General features: G+C 50.1%; 1 protein-coding gene across 1 annotated transcript in view; it reads left to right on the top strand.

The window, feature by feature from the left end:
• The window catches only part of CATSPERD (cation channel sperm associated auxiliary subunit delta), a 41429-nt gene extending 21125 nt beyond the window's left edge, over positions 1–20304 (top strand). The window contains exons 11-22 of the mRNA XM_036459525.2: positions 2136–2218; positions 5192–5368; positions 9089–9202; positions 10056–10145; positions 10872–10930; positions 11209–11287; positions 12548–12600; positions 14472–14546; positions 15305–15433; positions 16875–17055; positions 18633–18790; positions 19698–20304. Of these exons, the coding sequence (XP_036315418.1) occupies positions 2136–2218; positions 5192–5368; positions 9089–9202; positions 10056–10145; positions 10872–10930; positions 11209–11287; positions 12548–12600; positions 14472–14546; positions 15305–15433; positions 16875–17055; positions 18633–18790; positions 19698–19935 (1436 nt within the window). The 3' untranslated portion in view covers positions 19936–20304. The remainder of the gene's footprint in view (positions 1–2135; positions 2219–5191; positions 5369–9088; positions 9203–10055; positions 10146–10871; positions 10931–11208; positions 11288–12547; positions 12601–14471; positions 14547–15304; positions 15434–16874; positions 17056–18632; positions 18791–19697) is intronic.
• The last annotated feature ends 3387 nt before the right edge of the window (positions 20305–23691 follow it).

Genomic DNA, 23691 nt, shown 5'->3' on the forward strand with positions numbered 1-23691 from the left:
TGAGAGGGATAGAGAGTTAGAAACGTCGATGAGAGAGAAACATTGACCAGCTGCCTCTTGCCCACTCCCGACTGGGGATGTGTCCACAACCAATGTACATGCCCTTGACCGGAATCAAACCCTGGACCTTTCAGTCCACAGGCTCTATCCACTGAGCCAAACCGGTTTCGGCTCCACTGATTTTTTAAGGGAGGGAAGGAGAGAGGGAAAGAGAGAGGGAGAAAAAGGGAGAGAGAGGGAGGTGAGAAGGGAGGGAGGGAGAGAGAGAGGGAGAGAGAGAGGGAGAGAGAGGGAGGCGAGGAGGGAGGGAAGGAGAGAGAGGGGGGGAGGGAGAGAGAGAGAAAGAGAGAGAGAAACATGGATGTGAGAGAGACATATCGATTGGCTGCCTCCTACATGTGTCCTGATCAGGACTGGGGTTTGAACCTGCAACCCTGGTACATGACCTTGACTGAGAATCAAACCTTTAACCCTTCAGTGTGGAGCCGACTCTCTAAACACTTAGCAACACTGGCCAGGACTCCTTGGTTGCTTTTTTTCAATTAGCAATAATCAGATAAACTTCATTGGCTACAATACTGCCACTGTGCAAAACTCCTTGGTTGCTTTTTTTAAATAAAAAAAAGAATAAAAATATACATTGGATCTGATTACCCCCTTTCATAAAATCCCTTAACGGTGTCCTGTGTTTTCTTGGAACTTTGTACATGCAGAAGATCAGAAACAGCCTCAGTGTTCATCAGCGGAGAACTGGTTAAGTAACTTAGAGTTCACTGAGGCTCCAGAATATCAACCAGCCAACTACATCCGTGTATACAAAAGGGAAGGGAAAAAAATTAAGTTACAAAGCAGCTTGGGGGGTTCCAGAATATGTTCCTGGTATATGCAACTATCAGAAAAGATGTTTACTAAAACGTTAACAGTGGTTACCTGTCAGGGCTCAGTAACCCTCGCCTGCGGGTCAAATTTGGCCCATAGCTTGTTTTATAGGAACAGATCTACAATACTTTCAGAGTTGAATACTTTTTTTTTAAACCCTCACCTGAGTATATGTTTATTGATTTTTGAGAGAGAGAAAGACAGGGAGGGGGGGGGTAAGAGATAAACAGTGATTGGTTGCCTCTCATACGTGTCCCGACCAAACCCACAACCTAGGTATGTTCCCTGATCAAGAATCGAACCTGCAACCTGTTTGTGCATGGGACGATGCTTCAATCAACTGAGCTACTGGCAAGGGCAGAATTGAATACTTTTTTTTTATTAAATATATTTTATTGATTTTATACAGAAAGGAAGGGAGAGAGATAGTTAGAAACATTGATGAGAGAGTGTCATCGATCAGCTGCCTCTTGCACACCCCCTACTGGGGATGTGCCCGCAACCAAGGTACATGCCCTTGACCGGAATCGAACCCGGACCCTTCAGTCCCCAAGCCGACGCTCTATCCACTGAGCCAAACCGGTCCCGGCATGAATACTTTTTTTTTTTTTTAATATATTTTATTGATTTTTTACAGAGAGAAAGAGAGGGGAATAGAGAGATAGAAACATCGATGAAAGAGAATCATCGATTAGGTGCCTCCTGCACTCCCCCTACTGGGGATGTGCCCGCAACCAAGGTACATGCCCTTGACCGGAATCGAACCCTGGACCCTTCTGTCCACAGGCCAACGCTCTATCCACTGAGCCAAACCGGTTTCGGCCAGAGTTGAATACTTTTAATAGACATGACATAACCAGAGAACAAAAACTATCTGCCATCTGGTTCTTTACAGAAGTTTGTTGAGCCCAGTCTAGATGATGGAATTTGGGGTAATTAAAAAAAAAACAAACCACTTTATATTTTAAATATTTTTATCTATTAAAACAAGTTCATTTCTTTTCTTCTAAAATATACTTTATTGATTTCAGAGAGGAAAGGAGAAGGAGAGAGAAACATCAATGATGAGAATCATTGATTGGCTGCCCCTGCACACCCCCCACCAGGGATGGAGCCCACAACCTGGGCATGTGCCCTTGACTGGAATTGAACCTGGGACCCTTCAGTCTGCAGGCTGATGCTCTATCCACTGGGCAAAACCAGCTAAGGTGAAAAAAGCCTCATTTCAGTGTCCTGTCTTATTTGTTTTTTTCTAGATGAGAACGAACTGGCAGTTCTAACTCGGGAGGATAATGTGTATTATGGCAGCCTGGGAATCCTGACAAATTTCATAGTCAAAGTAGGTAAAATCAAAGTTAGGGTTATTCCCGGCTTTGTTCTCAAACTTTCAATATTCTTTTTTGTTGTTTTGTTAATCTTTGCCCGAAGATATTTTTCTATTGATTTTTAGAGAGAGTGGAAGAGAGAGGGAAAGACAGAAACATTGGTGTGAGAAACACCGATTGGTTGCCTCCTACATGAGCCAGACCAGGGCTGGGGAGGAGCCTGCAACCAAGGTATGTGCCCTTGACCGAAATCGAACCCGGGACCCTTTGGTCTGCAGGCCAATGCTCTGCCCTCTCAGCCAAACTGGCTAGGGCTCCAGTACTCTTACTGGAGGCTAGAAATTGCTCTAATTATTTAAAATAGTAACAGTATTTTAATATCAGAAATAATAACAATAATTTTAATTAATATCAGTATTAACATTAACTTAGTAGCAATAGTAATTTTTATAGTTATTAAAATAATAGCAACGACAGCTAAAACTTACTGAGCACTTAGAATATGGCAGGTGCGGGTCTAACCATCTTCTGACTGTTAACCTCACTTAACCTTGACCATCATCTTAAGAAGTAAACTCTTCAGTTGTTCCCATTGGACAGATGGTCAAACCAAGGTGCAGAGAGGTAAAGTCATTTATCTGTGGTTACAGAGGTATGGAGTGGTGATGCTGGAATATCTCACAGTATCTTGTACATTTTGCTTACCTAATTTTATTTCATCCTCACAACAACCCTGGGAAGGTGTCAATATCATTCAGCTTTTACAGGGAGAAACTGGAGTTCAAGTCCCTCTCTCTCCGAGGTCCCGTAACTTCTTCGCAACTGAGCCAGAAAAGCCCCCCGGCTGTGCTGACTGCTACTTCAGTGTTTTTCCTGTTACATCTACAGCCACCCTATTTCCTGACAGTTGACTGACAGTGGAGTTAGGACAGGATCACTGGTGTGGGGCATTAGCACCAGAACTGTCTCTTTGAAGCCTTAACCCTGACATTCTGATGGCCAGCGTTTTCTGGGGAGAGATCCTGTGGCTTTTCCAACTCCCCAAGCAGGTCCATGACCTATTAAGAAATTCCTCCCAGCGGCCAGGCCCGGAGCAGCGGCTGCCAGGCTGAGAGCGGCCAGGCCCGGAGCAGCAGCTGCCAGGCTGGGAGCGGCTGGGCCCGGAGCAGCCGGGCCCAGAGCAGCCGGGTCTGGTGTGGCCAGGCCCGGAGCAGCAGCAGCCAGGTCCAAAGCAACTGGGTCGGGAGCAGCGGTGACCAAACCCGGAGCAGCTGGTTGTGGAACGAACCAGAGCAACAGAGGCCAGGCCCGGAGCCACCAGGCCCGGAACAGCTCGCTCCTCGCCTGCCCCTGCCCCACGCTGCCTCTCAGACATGGCTGGAAACTTTTGTGGGAACTTGAGGGTCTGCTGAATCAAGTGATGAAGGCTTAGATCTGGATGTGTTGAGTTAGTATAGGGCTGGGGTGTTGATCTGTGAGTGCCTTGGGTGGGGCCTGGATGAGGCTGGTTGACCTATTTGGAAATGTCTTTTGTATGAAATGTATCATTGGGCATGTGGTGGTATTATTGATATGAGAAAATGCTAAGTAACTGATTTACTATCTGAAAAGGGATTTACTATCCGGGAAAGGGAGGGAGGAAGAGACTGAACATGAACTGTGCACCTATGGATGAGGATGATGGGGGAGGGGGAGGGGGCAGAGGGTGGGGTGGGAACCTGGTGGAGGGGGGAAGAAATGAGGAACCTTTGTAACAACATGAACAATAAAGATTGATTAAAAAAAAAAAAATCCCTCCCAGCTGAAACCGGTTTGGCTCAATGGATAGAGCATCAGCTTGGGGACTGAAAGGTCCCGGGTTCGATTCCGGTCAAGGGCATATACCTTGGTTGCGGGCATATCCCCAGTAGGGTGTTTGCAAGAGGCAGCTGATCGATGACTCTCTCTCATCAATGTTTCTAACTATCTCTCTCCCTTCCTCTCTGTACAAAATCAATAAAATATATTTTTTTAAAAAAGAAAAGAAAAAGAAAAAAAAAAAGAAATCTCTCCCAGCTGAAGTCAGTTTGGCTCAGTGGATAGAGCATCGGCCTGCGGACTCAAGGATCCCAGGTTTGATTCCGGGCAAGGGCATGTACCTTGGTTGCGGGCACATCCCCAGTCGGGGTTGTGCAGGAGGCAGTTGGTCTATGTTTCTCTCTCATCGATGTTTCTAGTTCTATATTCCTCTCCCTTCCTCTCTGTAAAAAATCAACTTTTTTTTTTTTAAAGAAATCCCCCCAATCAGTTTGGCTCAGTGGATAGAGCGTCAGCCTGCGGATTTAAGGGTCCCAGGTTCGATTCTGGTTAAGGGCATGTGCCTTGGTTGCAGGCATATTCCCAGTGGTGGTGTGCAGGAGGCAGCTGATTAATGTTTCTCTCTCATCCATTGATGTTTCTAACTCTCTATCCCTCTCTCTTCCTCTCTGTAAAAGATCAATAAATATAAAAAAGAAAAAATAAATAAAAAGAAAAAAATTCCGCAGGCAGCCTCTCTGACAGGAAACACAGTTTCCATGATTAATTTAAACACAAGGAAGGAGTAAAACTTGGGTAGGTATCTCAACAAAGCGTACCTATAATTTTGCTGTTTGTTTGTTTGTTTGTTTGGTCTACCTTCTTTAAACCCAAATCATTTAAAAAAAAATATATTTTATTGATTTTACACAGAGAGGAATTGAGAGGGATAGAGAGTTAGAAACATCGATGAGAGAGAAACATCGACCAGCTGCCTCTTGCACACCCCCAATGGGGATGTGCCCGCAACCCAGGTACATGCCCTTGACCAGAATCGAACCCAGGACCCTTCAGTCCGCAGGCCGATGCTCTATCCGCTGAGCCAAACCGGTTCCGGCTAAACCCAAATCTTAAGACAAAATTTAAATCCTCATAAAAGAATTAGAATGAACTGATTTCAGAATCACTTTTTTTTTTTTTTTTCCCTCCAGTTACCACACCAAAACATCTGGTCCCAACAGGCAGCCATGATGTTCAGTGCCCTGGGGATACTTGAAATCGTGACCCCAATTCCTGACTCGGAGTTTCCAGCTTTTGATTTCCTGAAGTGCTTGGTGAATATCCAGGCAGTTCTCATGGACCCTCAACTCAAAGTTGACGTCTGCAAAGTATGTGATCATAACTGTTTAGCTCCATATTCAAGACACTTAAACTCTCCCCCACACACACACACAAATCCCAGAGACCCAGGGTTGGGCATCTGTGTCTGGCAACCACATGTCAAGCTCCAAGTAGGGTTGGCTGCCTAAACTTCACATAACAACTAGATCTGACAGTCAGCCACCACTGCCCCAAAGGCTGGCACCCACGTCTTGTTGGTAGTTCCTGTTCATTCTTTCATATAGAAACGTATTTCACTTTTAGTAGGTGCTCTTTGTAACAAAGAAGTCAACAAACCCTCAAATTGCTTGGAAGAGAAGAAAGTAGGAGATTTGGTTGTCAGGACCACAAGGCTTGGCTCCACAGAAACTTACCTGGAGCCCCCAGGGAGGGAGATTCATTTGGGCTCAGGCTATCCCTGAGCCATGGGGGGTCAGCTTTGACCTCCGTCAAGCAGACTAATTAAAGAGAGGAAAGTCATAGAAATAGAGGAATATGCACATATTGATTTGGACTCATTATTCTGCAAGTGATGGAAAATCCAAATAAATGGCCTTAAACCAGAAAGGCAATTATTGACTCTAGGACCAAAACATCCAAAGGGGGAGACTTCAGGTGAGGCTTGATCTGGTGTCTGATGTCATGCCACCAGGAGCCGGCTTCTTTCCACCTCTCCACTCTGCCTGCTGGGATGTTTCATGCTTTCTCATATCATGGCAGCAAGCTGTAGCCGACCCTGAAGACCTGGCATACTCATGCTGTACCCAGGCAAGAAAGGGGGTCTCTAGCCCTAGCTGGTTAGGCTCAGTGGATAGAGCATTGGCCTGAGGACTAAAGAGTCCCAGGTTCGAATAAGAATATGTATTTAAAAAAGGAAAATGAAAAGGAAGGAAGGAAGAAGAAAGGAAGGAAGGAAAAGAAAGAAAGAAAGAAAGAAAGAAAGAAAGAAAGAAAGAAAGAAAGAAAGAAAGAAAGAAAGAAAGAAAGAAGAGAGTCTCATCAGAGCCCTGGAGAAGCCAAGAGAAAGCCCAGCATGTCTCCCACATCTCATTGGCTCATGGGAGATGACATAACCATTCCTGAACCAATCACAAGGTTAGGATGAGCCAATCAGAATTCACTCCTACAGACAGTGGTGCAGTCAGTTCACCCACCAGGCCACATATCCAAGGATGTGCAAGAGGGTGATTTGCCAAAGGAAACTCAGGATAGTCCCAAAGGAAACAGGGGATACACTTAGGAAGGGGGAGTAGCTGCTGGAGAGAAATAGTAAAATGTCTTCTTTAGGCTCCCAGAATCCATCTTTGTAGTCCCTAGAAATCACATGATCAGAAATACAAGAAAGGCTGAAACCGGTTTGGCTCAGTGGATAGAGCGTCGGCCTGGGAACTACAACGTCCCAGGTTCGATTCCGGTCAAGGGCATGTACCTTGGTTGCGGACACATCTCCAGTAGGGGGTGTGCAAGAGGCAGCTGATTGATGATTCTCTCTCATCAAAGTTTCTAACTCTCTGTCCCTCTCTCTTCTTCTCTGTAAAAAAATCAATAAAATATATTTAAAAATATTTATAAAAAAAAAAGAAATACAAGAAAAATTTTTCTAACTTCATGTTTAAAGTTTTTTCCACTTTTAATGAAACATTTTAAAAATTTTATTTATTGATTTTAGAGAGGAGAGGAGAGAGAGAGAGAGAGAGAGAGAGAGAGAGAGAGAGAGAAACACTATTGATTTGTAGTTCCACTTATTCATATACTGTATTCATTGCTCGATTTTTGTATGTGCCCTGATCGGGGATTGAACCCACAACCCTGGCATGTGAGGACAACACTCTTACCAACTGAGCTAACCAGCCAGGATCAATGAGATATTATTGACATACTATAGAACATTATATTAGTTTCAAGTCTACAACATAATGATTTGATGTATGTTAATGTTATAAAATGCTCACCACAGTAAACATAGTTAACATTCATCACCACACATAGTTATAAATTTATTTTTATTGATTTCAGTAAGGAAGGGAGAGGGAGAATCATTGATAGGCTGTTTCTGCACACCTCACACTGGGGATCCAGCCTGGGCATGTGCCCTGACTGGGAATCAAACCATGACCTCTTGGTTCATAGGTAGATGCTCAACCACTGAGCATGTTAGCCGGGCCAAATTTCTTTTCTTGTGATGAAAATTTTTAAGATCTACTCTTAGCAACTTTCAAATATGCAATAAGTATTGTTAACTATAGTCTCCATGCTATATATATCACATCCCTAGTATCTTTTAAAAATATATATTTTATTGATTTTTTTACAGAGAGGAAGGGAGAGGAAGAGAGAGAGAGTTAGAAACATTGATGAGAGAGAAACATCAATCAGATGCCTCCTGCACATCCCCCACTGGGAATGTGCCCACAACCAAGGCACATACCCTTGACCGGAATTGAACCTGGGACCTTCAGTCTGCAGGCCGATGTTCTATCCACTGAGCCAAACTGGGTTCAGTATCCCTAGTGTCTTATAACTGGAAGGTTGTATCTTTTGACCCCCATCACTCATTTCGTCCACCCTCCAGCCCCTGCCTCTGGCAGCCACCAATCTGTTCTCTGGTTCTGTGAGTTTGACATTTTTAGATTCCACACTAAGTAAGGTCATATAGCATTTGTCTTTTGCTGGCTTATTTCACTCCACATAATACCCTCAAGGTCTTTCCACCTTGTCACAAATGGCAGAATCTCCTTTTTGAGGCTGGATAACATTTCAATGTGGATATAGATATAGATACACACTGCATCTTCTTATCTGTTTACTCACTGATGGACACACATTGTTTTCATGCCGTGGCTATTGCGAATACACTGTAATGAAGATGGGGGTGCATATATCCATTCGATATAGGGATTTCATTTCCTTCAGCTAAATATCCAGAAGTGGAATTTCCAGGACAGATGACAGTTCGATGTTTAATTTTTTTTAAGACTTTTCATACAATTTAAATATATTTTATTGTTTTTTTACAGAGAAGAAGGGAGAGGGATAGAAAGTTAGAAACATCGATGAAACATCAACTGCCTCACTAGGGATGTGCCTGCAACCAAGGTACATGCCTTTTACCAGAATCGAACCTAGGACCCTTCAGTCCACAGGCCAATGCTCTATTTATTCACTGAGCCAAACCCGTCAGGACTAAAATATATTTTTATTGATTTCAGAGAGGAAGAGAAAGGGAAGAGAGATAGAAACATCAATGATAAGAGAGGATTATTGAATGGCTGCCTCCTGCATGCACCCCTACTGGGGATTGAGCCCGCAAGCCAGGCATGTGCCCTTGACTAGAATCAAACCTGAGACCCTTCAGTCTGCAGGCTGATCCTCTACCCACTGAGCCAAACCAGCTAGGGCTCTACACTATTTTTTATTGTGACTGCACCAATTTACATGCCCAAGGAAATGCCATCTGTGAGCCTGTCTTGTCCAACAACCTCATCCCATCTTTCAGTGCTCTAGAATCCACTGAATTTGCCCAGGCACTGTGGCTCCATTGGTTGGAGGGTTGTCCTATACACCAAAAGGTTGACTGTTCAATTTGCGGTCCAGGCTGCTGCACCCACAAGACTAGAAGGTTCCATCCCTCGGGGTGACCGCTGACCTCTCACATTTTGCCCTTTTCTTTTTGGGGAACAACACTTCATTTTATTACTTTTTTTTTTTTTTTTAACATTTCTAACTAGGTAGAAGTACTGGAAGGCGACTTTGACAATAAAATGTATACCATTGATATGAACAGCAAATTGGAGTTGACCGCCGTGATGATACCCCGGCCAGGCACATCCCCTGTCCCACTCGTAAGGACATCCTCTTATCTGTCGGACAGTGTTTCTTCTTTTCCCTTAGATGTGTGATTATTGATTTGATAGGGGGGGGGGAAGGAGGGAGAGAGAAACATTGATCGATTGTCTCCTGCACAACCCCCTTCCCCCACTGGGGACTAAGCCCACAGCCTGGGCATGTGCCCTGAACCAGAATGAAGCCGGCGACCTCTCGGTGCATGTGATGATGCTCAGTGCACTGAGCCACACCAGCCCGGCTGGACGAGTGTTTCCAACACGTGATGTTCCCGGCATCCTTGACCTCTCGCCTTGTACCCATTGCCCCATTGTTCCCGGACTCCCATGGAGAGTACTCACTCACGAAACCCATAGAATCTGTCTTTTTCTCCTCAACTAGCCTCTGCGTGTCTGGGAGCTGTGTGCCAGGGCTCCTTTCACCAGAGCTCCGTGCCCCCTTCTCTACCCTTCAGCTGCCCACGTGCTTTCTACAAGTTCCTTCTCTTCTTAGCAGAGCCTTGACCCACAGCCCTCCCTCACGCAGAATGACAGGTGTCCTGGGCCTGGAACACAAGTGTCCAAGCCTGGAAATTGGGGGCCAGGTTAGTGCCAGGACCAGGGCCAGTGAGGAAACGCCAGGCTGGTGCTGGCTCTCATCCAGGGGTCTCTCATCTGGGCCTCCCTCTGCAGGTCAGGCCCTGGCTGCTCCTCGTGCAAGGGCCGGGGCTGGGCCCTGCAGCAGCAGCTCAGTAGCTCGAGGCTTAGAGGCCACAGCTAAGGGCTGAGGATGAGGTGGGGGAACATCTGGGGATAGGACTGGCAGCTACATTTGCTGGTGTCACCCCTGATGCCCCTTCTGTCCCCTCCCCAGGCTATGGTGAGCAATCCCCACTCTTTGGGGCTTAATGTCTTCAACCAAGAAGTTGACTACACCTATGATGGGAACACCAAGCACAGGCTGGTGAGCCACGCCCACTCCCCACACCAGGGTCAATGAGGTGAAGGGCACGACTTTGACCACCCCTCCCGAGTCCACACCCATGGTCATTTCTGCGCCTGACCCTCCTTCCTCCTTTCCTTCCTTGCATGCACCTGCATTAGGTGCTGCAGAATTTGGAGGAAACATTCCCAGCTCATCCCCAACTCAGGCAGGCAGCACTCAGCTAAGCAAGTGATGTCATTAAGGGGACACAGGGAGAGGCACAGAGGACATGGCCGGGAAGCTTACCCAGCCCCAGGAAGGAGGAGGTCCCTATTAGCTGGTAACTGAGGTGTCAGAATGGGGGAGCCACAGGGACGGGAAGGACAGGGGTATATGGCCCGGGGGTCTGTAGGTCTGAGCCAGGCCTCATGGGTCACATCACAGCATTTGGACTTGTGCACAGAAGCCTAGGACCCCCAGCTCAGCTAGCAGAACTCTTTGGACCAGTTCTTGTCACTTCCGGGAGAAATGAGACAGGGAACAAAGTTACACTTCACACTACTGCCAGGGCAAAGGCAACAGGGAACAAAGGAGCTTGAGGTGGCCATTTCCATGAGTTTCCAGAAGCCTTTCATGGGAGAGGTCTGGACGTCTCCAGGCTCCTCCTCCCAGTGCCCCCTCCTCTCTCTTCCCCTCCAAACACCAAACTTGGGACTGACCCAGGCTGTCCCACTGTGGCACAGGGTTTTCTCTCTCATCCCACAGAAGATTTCCCTGAAGCAGCAGCAATTGTGGGGCAGGGCTGACCCCAACTTCACCTCCAGGTATGTCATTACTCAGACTGGCGGGCGGCCCAGGATGTCTGTGGGGTTCTCTTAACAGGAGCCAGGAAAGCAAAACCAAGTTTGAGACGCCCCTTTCTTGGAAGATGGTAAGGTAAGAATGATTAACATAGGGAGGGTAGCCCGGCCGGTGTGCTTCAGCCATTGAGCATCCACCTGCGAATCAGGAGGTCATAGTTTGATTCCTGTCAGGGCATGTGCTCATTCTTTCTACTGAGACACCATTGTACAATAACCAACAAGTTCCTTTTGCTTTCCAGCATAAAGAAACCCACAATGTCCACCATCACCGTGGACATAGCCAACAAGGAAATTTCGTGCGTGGACCTCCAGCCACTGGTATGTCCCACGCCTTTGCCACCCCTATCCTTTGTCATTGGTGTTACGTTTGACGTCTGACGTTTCCCTGAGGGGCTGGCCAAGCCCACATTCAGGATGTGGAAAGGCAGGTGATCCTCCCCAGTGCTGGGTCCTCCCCCTCCTCAGCTATCGCCCAGGGCTGCCGCTCATGAGGACCACCTCGGAGCAGATGCATCAATCCTGGTCCTTGTGGGTCACGTGCCGTCAGCCCCTGGTGACTCAGCTAACAGCTCCTAAGAGAAAAAACTGGTTCTGGATTGGTTGGTTTGCAATGGAGGACGGTGTTCTCGGGTGAATATTTGCCATCTATATGAACTAGCCAGCCCTGGGGGGGGGGGGGGTCCTGTCAGCAAGGCCCCAGGTGCCAGGGCATCAAGATGACAACGAGAAGAAAATATAGTCACTGCAGTGGTGAGGGCACTAAGAAGATGGACCCAAGGAACAGAACACCCTCCTTGGCTCAGTGGATGGAGCGTCGGCCTTCGGACTTAAGGGTCCTGGGTTTGATTCCAGTCAAGGACACATGTCCAGGTGCAGACTGATCCCCAGTAGGGGGCGTGCAGGAGGCCTCCGGTCAATGGTTCTTTCTCATCATTGATGTTCCTCTCTCTCTCTCTCTCTCTCTCTCTCTCAAATTAATAGAAATATATATTTAAAAAGATGCTAAAGTTTATATTGTCTATTTACCACAATTTTTAAAAAGTTGATACAAATCTTGCATTCTGTTTATGGTTAAGCCCATGTTTGTCTTTTCAAATAACAGTCTCCCTGTCCTGTGGGTTTAGGTTCCCTAGTAGGTCACTGAGGGTGCCGCCACACCCCAGTTTCAGAAGCACATCCCTAAGGCTGTCAGGCTGATCCCATGTTGGTCTTTCTCTTTTCTCCTTTCTGTTTATTCATTGTAACCTCTTCCCCCCTCCCTCCACCTCCCTTCCTCCCTTCCTCTCTCCCTACTTCCCTTGTGCTGTGTATACCAAACACTGTGCAGAGTTTATAAATTGGGTTCTGGTCTCTTCAAAACTCCTAAGAGCTAGGTCAGCAGTGGGGGGACCTCAGCTGTGTCCCAGTGCTCAGCAGGCTCTTAGGGCCCGACCTCCGTGGGGCCAGTCATAGTCACAGTGAGCTCCTGTGCCAGTGTGTCCTGACTGTTCTTCTGTGTGGCTGGGCTATTCATGGCCCTCACTGATCTGGTTCTCTCCCTCTCTCTCTCTCTCTCTCTCTCTCTCTCTCTCTCTCCAGACAGCGCTCATTTCCATTGGCTGTGACTTGAAGAAAAAGATCGTTGTTCAGAAGTAAGTGTGTTACTGCCATTGGGGTGGTGGGGGGTGAGGTACAGGGATGGGGTGGGACTGGTCACCATGGCACCACAGTTGCTGGAGTTGCTGCTGCATCTTGTGTACCCGTGTCCGCTCACCATTTCCACCATAAACAGGCTCTAGTCTATGCTATTGGCTTAGGTTGGAGTTTCTTGCCCAGTGGTCCTCCTCCTTCACCAACTTGGTGACATTCACCAAGTCATTTTGCTCATCCTAGTCCTTTCTTTGAATTCCTTAATTTCTCATTTTAATCAAAATCATGCCAGGTTTTTTGTTTTCATTGCTTGATGAATATTTTGGGAACTTTGCCTCTAGTATCCATCATTACCACAGGGAATGAGGCCATGAGAATCCAAGAAAAAATTGTTACACCCAGACTTCGTGATCCCCAAGGACCACCAGGGAGCCGAGTCCGATGCAATAAACAGAAGAGCCTGTTCCATGCTAGCATGGGCTCCTCCCACTCACGCCAGCAGCATGGCGGAAGAGAGCGAATTTCGCCCAGTCCAGGGGTTTACTCCGGTCGGTGGTGATGTCACTGCCTCGGCTAACCCTGATTGGTTGGGTGAGGGCTAGGGTTCAGTTACAGAATGGAGGATAACTCCGCCCTGCTCCACAGTGGAGTGAGGAGCCCACCCTCGCCCCGCCCTGCCCTCTCAAAATAAAGTCTGGCCTGGCCGGCATGGCTCAGTGATTGAGCATCAACCTAGAACCAGGGGGTCGTGGTACGATTCCAGGTCAGGGCACGTGCCCAGGTTGCAGGCTCCATCACCAGTGGGGAGCGTGCAGGAGGCAGTCAATCAATAGCTCTCTCATCATTGATGTTTCTATATCTCCCTCCCTCTCCTTTCCTCTCTGAAATCAATAAAAAAATATATAATCTAAAAAAACAACAACAAAGTCTGAAGATCGGCCAAATTACCAGCCCTTTGCCCTTCAGGCAGGGTCAACCTAATCTGCCAGCACCCCTGGTGGAAGTACTCCCAGGGCCCTGGCGTTGGCTGCCCCAGGAGCCGTCCACACTTTGCAATTGGCTCCAAGACTCATCAGGACCGGACTTGAGCGCTCCCTGCACAAGGCAATTACACACTCAGGTGCTGACCCTCCCCGTGGAAACACTTTATTGAAGCAGCAAATTGCTTATTTAGAACACGTGTGCAGGATATGTTCTTAGCACAATATTTAAAAACTTTTGCCTTAGAGAGTGGGGAGATATTTGCCACAAATGTAACCAGCAAAGGGCTTGTAGCCAGAATTTATAAAGGATTCTTACAAATCAATTTAAAAAGGGAGAGAGAAAGCCCTGGCAGGGTAGTTAGAGCGTGGTCCCGATATGCCAAGGTTGTGGGTTCGATCCTGGTCAGGACACATACAAGAAACAGCCAATGAACACACAAATAAGTGGGACAGCAAATCCGTGTTTCTTTCTCTCTTGTTCCCTTCCTCTACCTGAAAATCCATAAATTAGAGAGAGAGAGAGAGAGAGAGAGAGAGAGATAAATGAACAGACAAAAATGGGCAAAGGCACGTCTAACCAAGAAGGCTGGCGAGCGTGCTGAGAAGTTCGATCCCAGGCCCATAAAGGAAGCAACCAATAAACGTGTCTCTCACCAGTGTTTCTCTCCCCGGCCCCACCTGCCTCCCCTGTCCTCTCCCTCCATGCCACTCTCTGTAAAAATCAATGGAAAAATATCCTCGGGTGAGACAGGCCTGGAACTTCTAGGAGAACCAGAAAGAAAGGACTTGAATGTCAAACCGGTGGGGCTTATATGTCACAGGGAAGACTTCCTGCTGCTTGGGTTCTGGGCGGGGTCAGCAGCTCCTCACCGCCTTTGGTTGCTTTTCAGGGAAATCTCAGCCTGTTACAAAGGCTACCTTGACCCTGTGGCCCTTCAGGACAATTACAGCTACGTCATCGAGAAGTGAGCCGAGTTTTCCTTCGCCCCTCCCTCCTGTGACCACCCCCATCTTACAGACCCTGCCCTGCGCTGCCAGCCCAGGGAGCCCGGCCGCCTGCTCTTCTGAGCTCGGAGTGTGGGCCAGACACCGGCAGCCAGAGCAGGAGGGGGTGGCGAGCCAAGCTGCACCCCCAAGCGGGCATGGGAGGGGCTCGGCCTTCTCAGCCCCAGGCTCGGGGAGCCCCTCTGTGCTGGTGCAGGCCCCCCGCTGGGAGAAGCCATGGCCTTGGACACACGCCCAAAGTCGGTCAGCTGTCCAGGGCCACAGCCAAGGCCCAAAAAGGCCCAAATTGGGCTTACTGACCAGTGTGGCTACAGTCAGACCTCGTGAGGCACAAAGGAATGTGAGTCAGGGGTCTCCACGGAAAGAGGAGCAACAGGCTGTGTGAGACACAGAGAGACAGCGAGGGAGGGAGGGGGCGGGAGAGAAGGCACACGTTGTTCCTATTAAGGCCTTTGAATGCACCTGCATTGGGGAGGGCACTCTACTGAGTCCAACTGATTGAAATGCTAATTTCGTCCCCAAAAGCACTCTCATGGAAACATCAGAAAAATGCCTGACCACACCTCCAGGTTCTGGAGCACAGCCAAGCGGACCCCCAGAGTTAACCCTGACCCCCTCCTCAGATTCCCCTCCACTGGAAGCAGCTGAGCCTGGGAGGAGGGGGTGGGGGCATCGGGGCTGCCCGGAGGGACCTCACCCCTGCCCCCTCTCTGCTCAGGGAAGCCTACGACCGCAGCTTCCGGGGCCAGAGGGCCACCAAGGACCTGCTGGTGCACTACCCTTACGAGAAGCTGGGTTGTCCCCTCCTCATCCACTACGACAGGCCCTGGAAGCCCGTGGTGGAACTGTAAGCTCCCTGCTCCCCGCTCTCCGCCCTGCCTGGCCCTTCAGGGACCCCCATCGCCCTTGGGTAAAGCTCAGTCTCCCCTCAGCCCTCTCCACCCGTCTCTCCACACAGACACACACACACACACACACACACACACACACACACACACACCCGCCTCTCCTGTCCCCATTCCCATCCTCCCTACCCCCGGCCCCTCCAGCCCTCCTCCAGCCCCTCCTATCTCCTGACCCCTCCAGTCCCACAGGCCCTGTGCCCACCTGTGCCCTCTCCCTACCCCGTTCTTGCCTTTCCTCCTTAGCTCTCAGCTCAGACAGCCCCTGTGCGCCCACCGTCTTACCTCCCTCGGCCATGACAACATTCCAGGGACTGGGGGGCTTAGACGTCAGACATGACTCTCGCAGTCCTGGGGCCCGAAGTCCAAGAACAAGGCGCCGGCAGGGCGGGTTCCCCACGGCCTCCCTGTGTGTCCTCAGGTGGCGGGAGCCAGTGAGCCCCTCGTCTCCTCTTCCCCCGGGTCAGGGCCCACCTCCAGAGTCACCTGGGGGTTAGGGCTCCAACATCAGAACTTGGGGGGACACACTTCCGTGTCATGTCTACATTTTTACGAGTGATGGATGGTCCGGTAAGGTCACTTCAGCACAGACCCGGGGGCTGGCCAGGTCTCTGCGGTGGTGGAAATGCCCATCACCCTGGGCCACCAGGTGGGCAGCCGGGAGCTCCAGCGGCCCCTGGGCACTGGGCACGCAGCCTGGGCACCGGGCGTGCCCGCTGCTGGGTGGGAGCGAATTGAAAGGAGCACACCTGGGGCACATCCCAGACTACGAGGCGGTCCCAGACGGAACGCGCACCTGTAAGCCTTGGGCTCGTCAGCCCATCGCGTCTTCGTTCCACCTGGTCCCAGTCCACGCCCCGGGAACGCCCCTGCCGGACACACAGCCTGAGCCCCAACCCAGAGCTGCCACGTGGGTGTGTGAGCGGGGTGGGGGCAGGGAGGGTCTGGTTGGAGGAGGTGAGCTCCACGCTGGCGGGAGCCACAGCGGCTTAGCACACACAGCCCTCATTCCCAGCCCAGATGGCTGCCTGCTGCACACTGGCAGCTGCGGGCAGGAGACTCTCAGGGGGCTGGTGTGAAGGGTGTCACTCATGGCTTATTATTAATTAATCGATGCCTCTAACAAGTGACATCATTCGGCAATAGGACATCACAGTCGTTTCTCCCAGGCTCTGTCATTTGTCTCCTCCCCAGAGACCCCAGGGAACTCGTCAGTGCCTGCCCCCTTCCCCCTGTCCTACCTGCCTCTGCTGCGTCCACCGGGTGACCATCTGCGACTGTCAGGGAGGGGGCTCCTCTTTGCTGCTCACACGCCCCCAGAAGGGTCTCCTAATCCCCGGGGCTGCCTCCTCCCTGCGCGCCCCCAGCGCTCTGTGTGCATCCTAGGTGGCGGGAAGGAAAGTTCCAGGAGGTTGTGAATGCCGAGTACGTCATGCTGGAGGTGAACGGGCTGTTCACGTACACGTACTCCCTGACGGCGGACTCCGCCATGTGCAACTCCCAGCCGCAGAACTGGACCACCATCCGGGGGAAAGCCAGGGGGCGGCCCTTCGCCTGGGACCGAGAGGTAGCAGTCCCTCCCCCGTTCTTTCCACACCACCCAAGTCACCAGTCCCATGGTGACCACAGAGCACACGCACCCAGTTAGGGTTATCTGGGTCTGTCTGGCTGCTGGCACAGAATACCAGAGCCGGGCGATGGACAGTAACATTTACTCTCTCCATCCTGGGGGCTGGAGGTCAAGGTCAAGGTGCTGCAGACCCGGTGTCTGGTAAGAGGCCACCTCCTGGTTCCTAAGTGACTGTCCTCTCCCTGCACCTCACGGGGCCGGGGGGAGAGGTCCTTCCGTAGGGGCACATCTTTAGGATCTAATTTCCTCTCAGAGTCCCCATCTCCTCGCACCATCCCCCTGGGGGTTGGGTTTTAACATGTGAATTTGCGGGGGGGAGGGGGGTGGAAACCAGTATTCAGTCCACAGCAGGTGGGGAGCACAATGGCGATGTAAGACCTATTACTTCTTTGGCAATCTCTCCCGAGGGCTTTGGCCAAACATTCAGAGCTGTGGGCATTGCTGATCATGTTCTAGAACCACCCAAATGCCCCTTTCTAAGGGGCTGACCACATTCCCCTCAGCGAGCATTTCTATCATGCGCATTGGTTTGTACACAATGGACACACATATGTCAGGGAACAGAAGAAATGGCATCAGTCCTTTGGGATGCACATTGATAATGTCCATCGACTGAGCCCCTCAACTCCAGTGTCGCTGTCAGGAGGCACAGACAGCGCAACGCAGCACCACTACTGAGGGCGATGCTGGCTTCCCACACCTGGGCCCACTCCTGCCTGCGGATTCTTGGCTCCTTTTTAACATCCTCACTGGAGGACATGGGTTTTGTTTCAATGATTTTTTAGAGAGAGGGAGAAACATTGATGTGAGAAACATCCACTGGTGGCCTCCCCTACATGCCCCGACTGGGGATCAAACCCGCAACCTTTTGGTGCATGGGACAGTGCTCCAACCAACTCCGTCACCCAGCCAGGGCGTGGCTCCTTTCTTTATACCCCCTCCTGTCATGTGAATTTGGTCATCTGTTTTGTCCGTGACATTGGTTTTACTTGTGTGGGGTTTTGTTTGTTTGTTTTAAATATATGTGTGGGTTTTGTTTTGTTTTTTGTTTTTTTACTGAGAGGATGGGAGAGGGATAGAAACATTGATGAGAGAGAGACATTGATCAGGTTGCAGGCACATCCCCCTACTGAGCATGTGCCCGCAACCAAGGTACATGCCCTTGACTGGAATCGAACCTGGGACCCCTCAGCCTGCAGGCCGATGCTCTATCCACTGAGCCAAACCGATTGAGGCTGTGTGGGTTCTTTGTACCGCTGTGAAATTCACAGGACACAGTGAGGTTTTAGAGCACACACTCACTCGACTGTACATCCACAATGTTGCACAAATGCCGGGAGAGCAGAGGGAGGGGTGAAGCTGACTGGCGCCCATAGCCGCCTCCAGAGGGATCGGGAGCACGGGGCCCACCCAGGGAGCACGGGGGCCTGGCCTGCCCCCTGCGTGGTTGGGGAGCGAGGGGGGCCTGGCTGTGGTGCTAGCAGGCCAGTGGGCACCCCCTGTCCTCCTCCCAGAATTACATGAGCTGCCACCAATACATCAAAGACTCTCCCTTGCGATGGCCGAACGTCCCATATCAGATCATGGGAGGTCCAACAGACAACAAGATAATTTTTGACCAAAGGAATGGCATCTATGTCTTTCTCATTTCTATCGTGGATCCATACTACAGGTGAGTAGGGCGGGGGTGGGGGGATCCACCCTGTGCCCAGGGCCTCTGGGAATGGCTGGGCACTTCACACATGTGGGAGTCGCCCTCTCATGCCACATCTAATGATGTGAAGGAGCCAACTCAGAAATGTTCGGGGGCTCTGTAAACCAGTGGACTTGGAATTGGCCATGGTGGAAGTATTTACACCAGGGGAATCAGCACACACTATCAACCAGCACTCTCCCACCCCAAAGCTGGTGGTTGAACACTTAGCCACCCATGAGGCCTGAGAACCTCCTAAGTCATATCTGGATCATCTGTGTCTCCCACTGAGAAGGGGATTATGGGGGCCCATTCTCTCCATCATCTATCCCTTTAAGACTGGTACAAACTCCACCCCCCAAAGCATGTGGAGTCCCTGACTTCCCTAGAGGCCCCACACCCTGGACCAGAGGAACTAGCTCTGAGATGGCACTGGGCTAAAGGTACAGGGGTGGGGACACCCAGAGGAGAGAGGGGGCTACCTGTGAGATGTGTCACCTCCTCCTCCTCCACCTGCTTCCAGTAGAGCCCTCAGCGAGTTCTCCCAACCCCTGGGCCCCCTCCCGGGGTGCCCATCCTGCCCATCCTGCTGGCCGCCAGCCTCATGGATGCCTGTGGCTGTCGTCCTGCCCCCCTCTCTGCTTCCACGCTGTGATGGAACCTGGACATGGAGCAGGGGGCCCTTTGTACCCAGAGCAGGGGACTCCAGGGGTCCTGACATGCCCGCTGCCAAAATACACAAGAGGGAGATGGATAAAGTTGAGTGGATATATATAGGACTTGCCATCCTGGTGCCAGTCCAAAGCCCTCATCTCAGTGTTTTCTGGGTAAACGCAAGGCCCCTGAAGGCAGTGCCCCGTGGTCTCTCCCCACCCACCCCTTTCAGCTACTGTCACCTGACAACCATCTTCAGCGTCTACGTGTACGGGGCCTTCCCACTGCCCTTCTCTTGGCCTGAGATCACCATTTTCCTGCTCATGAGTTCCATCCTGCTGTCTGTGTGGCTGGCCTACATGATCCCCAAACAGCTGCACACGGAGGAGGGTCGCAGGTTGAGAGGGTACTGGGTCAGTCTGCGCAACAGGTGCAGAAGGTCTTGTGAATATTTCCAATGTAGGCACTGAGCGTGCAGTGGAGGCTCAGAATTGTCATAATAAAATGCATACAAAAGCAGGTGGCGTGAGCATCAGTCATGGGTGGTGGTTTGCTGACACCTATTTGCATTGCCTTCCTCAATATGCTGCTGTTGGGGTTCCTCTCGATGGCAGCACCTCCATTGGCTGTAACAGGCAGGAGGGGGCGGCCCAAGCACTAATCGAGAGGCGTGGGTGACGCAGACCAGCAGGCACAAGTGAAGTGACAAACGGGCCTCAGCAGAGGGTGAGACAGTGACATGTTCTGTTAGAGAAAGTTAAGACCCAGGAAAAAGCAGCGGAGTCCATACACTGATTGATGAAACTACGTATCTGTGTTTATAAACCCTAACACATGTACAAACATAAATAGCCATGCCTTGTATGAACATGTATACAATTTTAAAGAATGGATGTTATTTATACAAATGCTTGTAGGTTGTGTGCACACATGTATACATACATATCTATACACACGTGTGTGTGTATTATATATAGGGACGTGTGTACATGCATACATAGGTTTATATAATAGGTATACATATGCATGTCTGTGTAATATGTATACACAAGTATATATGTGTGTAGAGAGGTAAGCATACATGTTTACATACATATTATTATGGCTGTGTATATACATAAGCATGGGTATATACCTATAGGCAATGTAAATACATGCATGTGCATACATATGCACACATTACGCGTGTATAGATAATATCTACATGCATATATATCCACAAACATGGAAACATACATGCATATGTGCATATTTATATGCATGTGTATGGGTTGTGTGCATATACATGTGCAAACATATGCCTGCATGCAGATAATACGCACGTGTGTGCACATACACACATGTATACATGCACATATTTGTGTGGTGTATGCAGTCATATATACATATGTATATGTACATGTGTGTATAAACTGTGTGCGCAACATATATAGGTGTGCACACATATGTGCATGCATGTAGATAATGTGTGCATAAAGAGGGTGGGGCAAAAGTAGGTTTATAGTTGTTTCTATGGAAAATAATCTCTCTCTATAAACCCTAATATGTAAAAAGACCGAATGGTGGAACAACTGAACAAAGGGTCACTATGACATGCGCCAAACATTAGGGGGTGCACATGGAACATGGTGGGCAACAGCAGCAGGTGGCAGAGCATGGAGCGTGGTGGGCATTAGCCGTGGCAGGATGGTGAAGCAGGTGAGCGGGGGTGCCAGACCAAGGCAGGGCATCAGTCACTGTCCTCCGGGTCAGCCTCTGGCGGTTACTGAAAATTCTTTGCTCCCGCCTGCCACAGCCCCGCCAGGCATTCGCACCCATAGCCAGCACCTGCCCCAGTCACCCGAGGGCTTCAAGGGCGATCCAGGGCAGCAGCCGATTTGCTCCCACCTGCCTCGGTCCGCCAGGCACTCACAGCCGCTGCCAGCACGCTGGCCCCAATGGCTCTGCGCCATCCGTGTGGAACCAGCGGTGGTGGCAGGACGGCCAGGAGATGGGGCAATGGGGGCTATGGCAGGAGGGGCTGGCTGGGGCGCAGAGGATGGGCTGTGACCCGCCCCTGTGCCTACTGCAGCCTTGCGGCCCACAGTTCCTTTCAAGGTGCACGAATTCTTGCACTGGGCCCTACGATAATTTTTTTAAAAAAAGCAATACCTAATTTTGCCACACCCTGTACACATAAAATGTACAGATATACTCTTTCCACCCATCTATCCATCAGTGGGAAGGCACCACTTTGTCATAAATCCAGGTGGCATGGGGCAGCTATCTTATTGTCAGTGAAAACTTGGGTGGTCCCACGACTTTTCCTGTTTACTCGTAAGTTAAAAATATATTTGTGGTAATCTAAATTGCCCACTGCAGTCATGGAAACTTCCACTGCCAGACACAGTGAAGTAACCACTTACACCCCCCAGGGCTGAACAGATGGCCCCGCCACCTACCCCTGCAGCCTCTCTGGAGGGGACGTTTGGTTGTCAGTGACACTGGATTCTGTCCCTGGTTTGCATTCACATCAGAAAAACAAGCTCATCATCCACCACCTCCTTTGCCAGGCCTTCCCTTCGTCAGGGACACTTGATTTTCATGCCAAAACACCCCACATGCTACCTCAGGGCTCGGGAGGAAGCCCAGGGAAGTGGGCTCCGGACTCCTCTAGGCCCATGTTCGGTCCAGAACAGAGATGGGACTGACACCGTGGGGACAAACGTAAATGATGCCAGTACCTGTGCAGGTGCAGGGGTGGAGGGGACAGTGCCCACATGGCATAGCTGTCTCCACTTCTTCCTTTTTAAAATGTGTATACACATATTTTAATCTCAGAGAGAAAGGGAGAGGGAGAGAAGATATCAATGATGAGCGAGAACCATTGATCGGCTGCTTCCTGCACGCCCCCCACTGGGAATGGAGCCCGAGACCCCGGCATATGCCCTTGACTGGAATCGAACCTGGGACCCTTCAGTCCACAGGCTGACACGCTATCCACTGAGCCAAACCAGCCAGGGCATAACTGTCTCCATTTCGCTGAGCTTTGCAATAGGGTTCGGGGAGATGAGCCATGTAGGCCCACGGCACCTCCGGCTTGGTGCCTACAGGAATGGGCAGGTGTGGTGCTCGGCGCGGGAGAGGCACCAGGTTTCAGCACCCCATCTGCCCTCCCTGGACCTGGCCACTTCCTGATTCCAGTCAAGCCCCTGACCACCACCACCCAGCCCAGCAGGCCTCCATCTCCCTTTGCTTCCCGATCCCTTCTATCAAGCATGTCAAACTCGTGGCCCGCAAGGAACATTTCTGCGGCCCAGGCAATATAACGGCATGCAAGAAACCTTTTAATAAAAACTTCATAACTTAATTTTTACAATATCCTGTTATACATCATTAATAATCAACTATAACATCCACTAATGACTGATCACTATAATCGTGCCGCATTCATTTCCCTTTACACGCCTTACGTGCAGGTGCACCATTTCTCTCCCCTAATACTAGAGCGAATATTTTAGCAGCCGATGGCCACGTCATTAGTCTTGTACTGACTTGTTTGGTGTGCACAAACAGGAATCATTTCACTTCTGGAGAACAAAAAAAATAGGTTTACATTACGCTTATTAATTTGTGGTTATTCAGTGTCTGGTAAGTTAATGTTCAAGAAAAAATATTTTTATTAAAATGTTTTCTAACGTTAACGATTACTCATTTATTTCAACCGTTTGTATTCAGCATGTCTCTCGAAATAAACCTACATTTCTATGAAAATTGGTTTTCTTGTTTTGTTTTGTTTTTGTGGCCCACAGAAACTTACTTATTTGGCCCGTGTTTGCCTTTGAGTTTGGCATGCTTGCCTTATGTGTTACCTGGGAAACCAAGTTGGCCCCTTCAGGCTCACCTCGAGGGTTTCGGAGGAGGCGGCTGTGGCTGGCAGCTGCCCCTGGAAAGGCTGAGGAGAGCCTGGACCAGACAGGGGAGGAGCTCCATGGGCCCGAGGAGAGACAGGGCGGGAGGGAGCAGGGTGAGATATGGACACCCAAACTCGGGACTCTCCCGTGCCTGCTGCTTGGGATACAGAACCTGAGTGGGACCCAATGGGGCGCCCAGCATACGAGGCCTGGCTGGATGCCTTCCCGGGACAGACTGCCCACCCGGCCTCTGGCTGTCACCCGGGCGCACTCCGCTGGTCCCCATCACAGGTGGCTTGTTTTTGGGTGCCACCTCCCACTTCCCTGCCCAGC

This window comes from Pipistrellus kuhlii, unplaced genomic scaffold, assembly GCF_014108245.1.
Source record: "Pipistrellus kuhlii isolate mPipKuh1 unplaced genomic scaffold, mPipKuh1.p scaffold_m20_p_30, whole genome shotgun sequence".
Classification (NCBI taxonomy): domain Eukaryota; kingdom Metazoa; phylum Chordata; class Mammalia; order Chiroptera; family Vespertilionidae; genus Pipistrellus; species Pipistrellus kuhlii.